This window comes from Mesoplodon mirus (assembly GCF_964341445.2).
Source record: "Mesoplodon mirus genome assembly, chromosome: 18".
NCBI classification, from domain to species: domain Eukaryota; kingdom Metazoa; phylum Chordata; class Mammalia; order Artiodactyla; family Ziphiidae; genus Mesoplodon; species Mesoplodon mirus.
Genome location: NC_138994.1, coordinates 25,782,510 through 25,786,795, shown reverse-complemented (window position 1 = coordinate 25,786,795; position 4,286 = coordinate 25,782,510). Strand labels below are relative to the sequence as shown.

General features: G+C 64.6%; 1 protein-coding gene across 1 annotated transcript; it reads left to right on the top strand.

Annotated features, from left to right (window-relative positions):
• Positions 1–1,011: 1,011 nt before the first annotated feature.
• LOC309792897 (forkhead box protein J1-like) lies at positions 1,012–3,964 on the top strand (the record flags this gene model as incomplete). The annotated part of the gene is made up of 2 exons (XM_082602877.1): positions 1,012–1,509; positions 3,197–3,964. The coding sequence occupies 2 exons, from the start codon at positions 1,012–1,014 to the stop codon at positions 3,962–3,964; spliced, it is 1,266 nt and encodes a 421-aa protein (XP_082459003.1).
• Positions 3,965–4,286: the final 322 nt, after the last annotated feature.

Sequence of the window (4,286 nt, the reverse complement as noted above, 5' to 3'; positions counted from 1 at the left end):
GCGGTCTCTTTGGAGATGCCCTGGCCAATGGCAGAAGCGGAAGCTGTTTATATGGGCGGGGCGTCGCCACGGCAGCAGGAGACGCCTTGCGAGCGGCTACTGAGTGCCGGTCCCCAGCCGCTGGCTTTCAGAGAGGCGCCGGCGGGCGTGAGTGGCGACGAGGATTGCTGGCTGGGCCCTGGAGCTGGGAGCAGAGAGCCGCGGTGAGGGTGGGCGGTGGGAGGAATTTCTTTGAGAAGCTTCCTTTGGCCCGGGCTGCGCTCTGAGCCAGGTAAGGGACGGGGAGGGCTGCCGGCCGTGGGAAGGGAGGGCGTCAGTACCAGCCCGCTCTCCCATCCGTCCCCGACGGAAGTGGAGGGCCCGGGGACTGACATCAGAGGCGTTTGGGGGACACTCACTTCCCACCCCCTTATAACTCTCTGTATTGTTTCCTTCCTTCCCCTTGAGCCCCATCCTAATATCCCTTTTCAAAGATCAGACGACCTCCCCCGCCCCCCGACCCGTCGTACTGCCCTCCTGGACTCTCTCGCCCCATTTCCATTGGTTGTGGACGGAGAGAGGGGGGTTAATTCCCCGCTTTGAGGGAGAAAGGGGTGGCCTCGCATGCCCCTACACTATTCCCTCGTTGGGCTAATTAAGTCTCCTCTAAAAGATCCAAGAGGAAAAGAGCGAGGCGAACCCCGTGTGGGTCGGAGCCCCGGGCACACCTTCTGTTTCCCAGACCTCGGCAGTAAAAGATCCTCCCCGGCTGCAGGAAGGATTTTAGTAAGAGCCTCCCCCCTCGCCCACACTCTCCCCTCGGGGGTGGGGAAAGAGGGCTCAGTTCCCGCTCTGGTCCCCGCAGGCACCACATTCCGTTTGGAGGAGGCTACCCCCGGATCGCGGGATGGAAGCCCGCTTCCGGGAGGCTGCGTAACTGAAGCCGCGGGAGTCAGCGGGCCGGAGAGCTCGGCGGCCACCCTCGGCTCGGCTCGTGGATGTTGACAGCCCCCTCGGAGAGTCCCCGCACATATGGCGGAGAGCTGGCTACGCGTCTCGGGAGCAGGGGCAGCGGAGGAGGCCGGACCGGAAGGCGGCCTGGAGGAGTCCAACGCCCTGAATGACAGCCTGACCAGCCTGCAGTGGCTGCAGGAATTCTCCATTCTCAACGCCGAGCTCCCCGCCCTGCCTTCGGGGGACACCGACCCCCACGGCTCCCACGAGCTGGCAGGCTCGGCCGAGCCGGGGTCTCCCCTGGCGGCGGACCCCGCCTGCCTGGGGCAGCCGCACACACCCGGCAAGCCCACGTCCTCCTGCACGCCGCGGAGCGCCCCCTCGGGGCTGCAGGCCTCGCCTCCCGACGACGTGGACTACGCCACCAACCCGCACGTGAAGCCGCCCTACTCGTATGCCACGCTCATCTGCATGGCCATGCAGGCCAGCAAGGCCACCAAGATCACCCTGTCGGCCATCTACAAGTGGATCACGGACAACTTCTGTTACTTCCGCCACGCTGATCCCACCTGGCAGGTAGGGAGGCACTGCCTCCCTCCCTCCCCATGCCCTCGCGGACTGGACTCACATCCCAGATCCGCAGGCCAAGTAGGCGCGGTACGGCCAGGGCCCCGAGAGAGGAAGGCCGTCCAGGAAGGACCTCAAGGGAGCCCAGTGCTTGGACTGCTGCCCCTTTGACTTCAGAGACGGAGGAGGGAGGATGTTCAGAGGGCTGCAGGGGTGCCGACATAGAGGTTCAAGGGGAAAGAACTTGTCACTCGTCCGGCAGGCTCAGCCCAAAGACCAGGGCTGAACTATGCGTGGACACAGCCCCCCAGGGTAGGTTGATGGACTGAGGGACACATTTTTGTCCCAAGTCCTGGAATTCCTCGACACTCCCCTCCTCAAGGTCAGTTTGTCAGGGCCTGACTGGAGGCAGAGCATCGTTCCTGCCAGACTCTGCATCCCGCCTGCTTTCAGTTGGCTGGAGGGGCTCTGGGAGGGGAGAGGGGCGTGCTGCGGGGTGTGAAGGCCATCGGTGTCCCAGTGGAAGGGCTACGGGGCCTTCCGAAAGCTGCTGTGCCAGCCCCCACCCCAAGCCCTCCCTAGTTTCCTGCCTACACTCCTCCCCCTCTTCTCATCAAACTCCCTGGGGGGACAATTACCTCAGCCACGTGCTTTCCACAGGGGCTCTTTCCTCCCACACTGGCTTCATGTTCCAAGTCTCCGGAACCTGGCACAGAGCAGCCAAGGGGCCCAGACCACCATGTAAACCTCCCAGTCTTGCCAGGGGGCACTACTCACCTGCCGGCCCCACCCACCAGGCCCCAGACCCCTGTGCCCCAGCGTGGTTTGGACTGTGCACGCAGGCCTGAACAAGGCAGGATGGTGATTCAGGCTGGGCACACGCTGCCCTGAGCCTCTTCGACCATCAGGATCAGGGGCTACTTGGGGACAGAGACCCTGAGGATGCACAGATCCTTCCCTGTGGCACAGGTCACAGGATCAGAGTTCCTGTAATCACAGCTATTCCACGATTGCTTGGGCCCTGACCCTGGGGCAGGTACCATTTGTAACCTTGGTGAGAAAGCAGAGACCCTCCACCACCCCCCACCCTACCCCAAGCCTGAGAGGCCCCAGGAATGAGCGCTATGCTCTTGGCTGGGTAATAATCAACTGAGGCCTCAGAGCCTGGGGTGGGAGGAGGGGGACATGGTGGGTGAGGGCCCAGGCCAGCAGCCGGCTCTAGAAACAAGGAAAGTCATCAGATCCTCCCACACTTCATCCCCCCCCACACACACACACCCTCACACCCACTCACTCATTTCACAAACAGAGAAGGCCAGCGAGGCCCAGGCAGAGGGAGATGGCCGTCCAGGACCTGGGGGAGCCAAGGCCTTTGACCAGAGGCCGCAAGCAGCGGGGTAAGGGAGGGAGGGCAGGACAGGCTGGCACTGAGAGCCACCCTGCGGCTCAGGGCTCGGATGACTGAGCAGGCAGATATCCTGGCCAAAGGGAACAAAAGCCCCCGACAGCACTCCCAGCTCCTGGTGCCCCGTGGCTGGTGTCCCAGAGCCTCCCGCTCGGAGCAGCGCCTCTGTCTCCCCTGCCCCCATCGGAGAGAAGGTGGTGGTGGGACTGGCAGTGGCGCTAGGAGCCCCCCATCACTGACCCCACCCACTCTCCCAGCTGTCTTCCTTCTCTCCTACCTCCCTGTGTCCAGAACTCCATCCGCCACAACCTGTCCCTGAAGAAGGGCTTCATCAAGGTGCCTCGGGAGAAGGACGAGCCAGGCAAGGGGGGCTTCTGGTGCATCGACCCCCAGTACGCCGAGCGGCTGCTGAGTGGGGCCTTGAAGAAGCAGCGGCTGCCCCCAGTCCACATCCACCCGGCCTTTGCCCGCCAGGCCGCGCCAGAGCCCAGCGCCGCCCCATGGGCCGGGCCACTGACCGTGAGCACCGAGGCCCAGCAGCTGCTGCGGGAGTTCGAGGAGGCCACTGGGGAGGCGGGCTGGGGTGCAGGCGAGGGCAGGCTGGGGCGCAAGCGTCAACAGCCGCTGCCCAAGCAGGAGGCCAAGGTCCCGCGGCCCTCCAGCCCCCTGCTGCTGACCCAGGAGGAGCAGGGTGAGCTGGAACCCCTCAAGGGCAACTTTGACTGGGAGGCCATCTTGGACGCTGGCACGCTGGACGGGGAGCTGGGCACGCTGGAGATCTCGGAGCTGATCCCGCCGCTGAGCCCTGCCTCACACGGGGACGTGGACCTCACCATCCATGGCCACCACATCGACTGCCCTGTTACCTGGGGGCCTCCAGCGGAGCAGGCTACCGACAGCCTGGACTTTGATGAGACCTTCCTGGCCACATCCTTCCTGGAGCACCCCTGGGACGAGAGCACCCGTAGCTCCCTGCCCCCCGAGCCCCTCTTTGAGGCCGGGGATGCCACACTGGCCTCTGACCTGCATGACTGGGCCAGCCTGGGCGCCTTCTTGTAAGAAGCCAGGCCCTGCCCCACCTCCAGACAGCACCGAAGTCTGGGCCCAGACTGCCCCCCTCCCCGCCAGTGCAGGCCCATGGACACCCTACCGCCCAGGCAGGGGCTGGGCCAGCTCACCCCACCAGGCCACACGGCCCCCAGCCCAGGCCATCCTCAGATTCTAGTCCAGCAGGCTGAGAATTGGGGCCCAGGACCCAAATTGCTGCCTCCGCTCCCCAGCCCCCCATACACACAGTGTTTCATTGATCCACTTCTTCCCTGCCCCAGAGACATGCTAAGGGCCCTGCACTATGAGAGCTGCGGCTTGGAGGGGCCCTGGC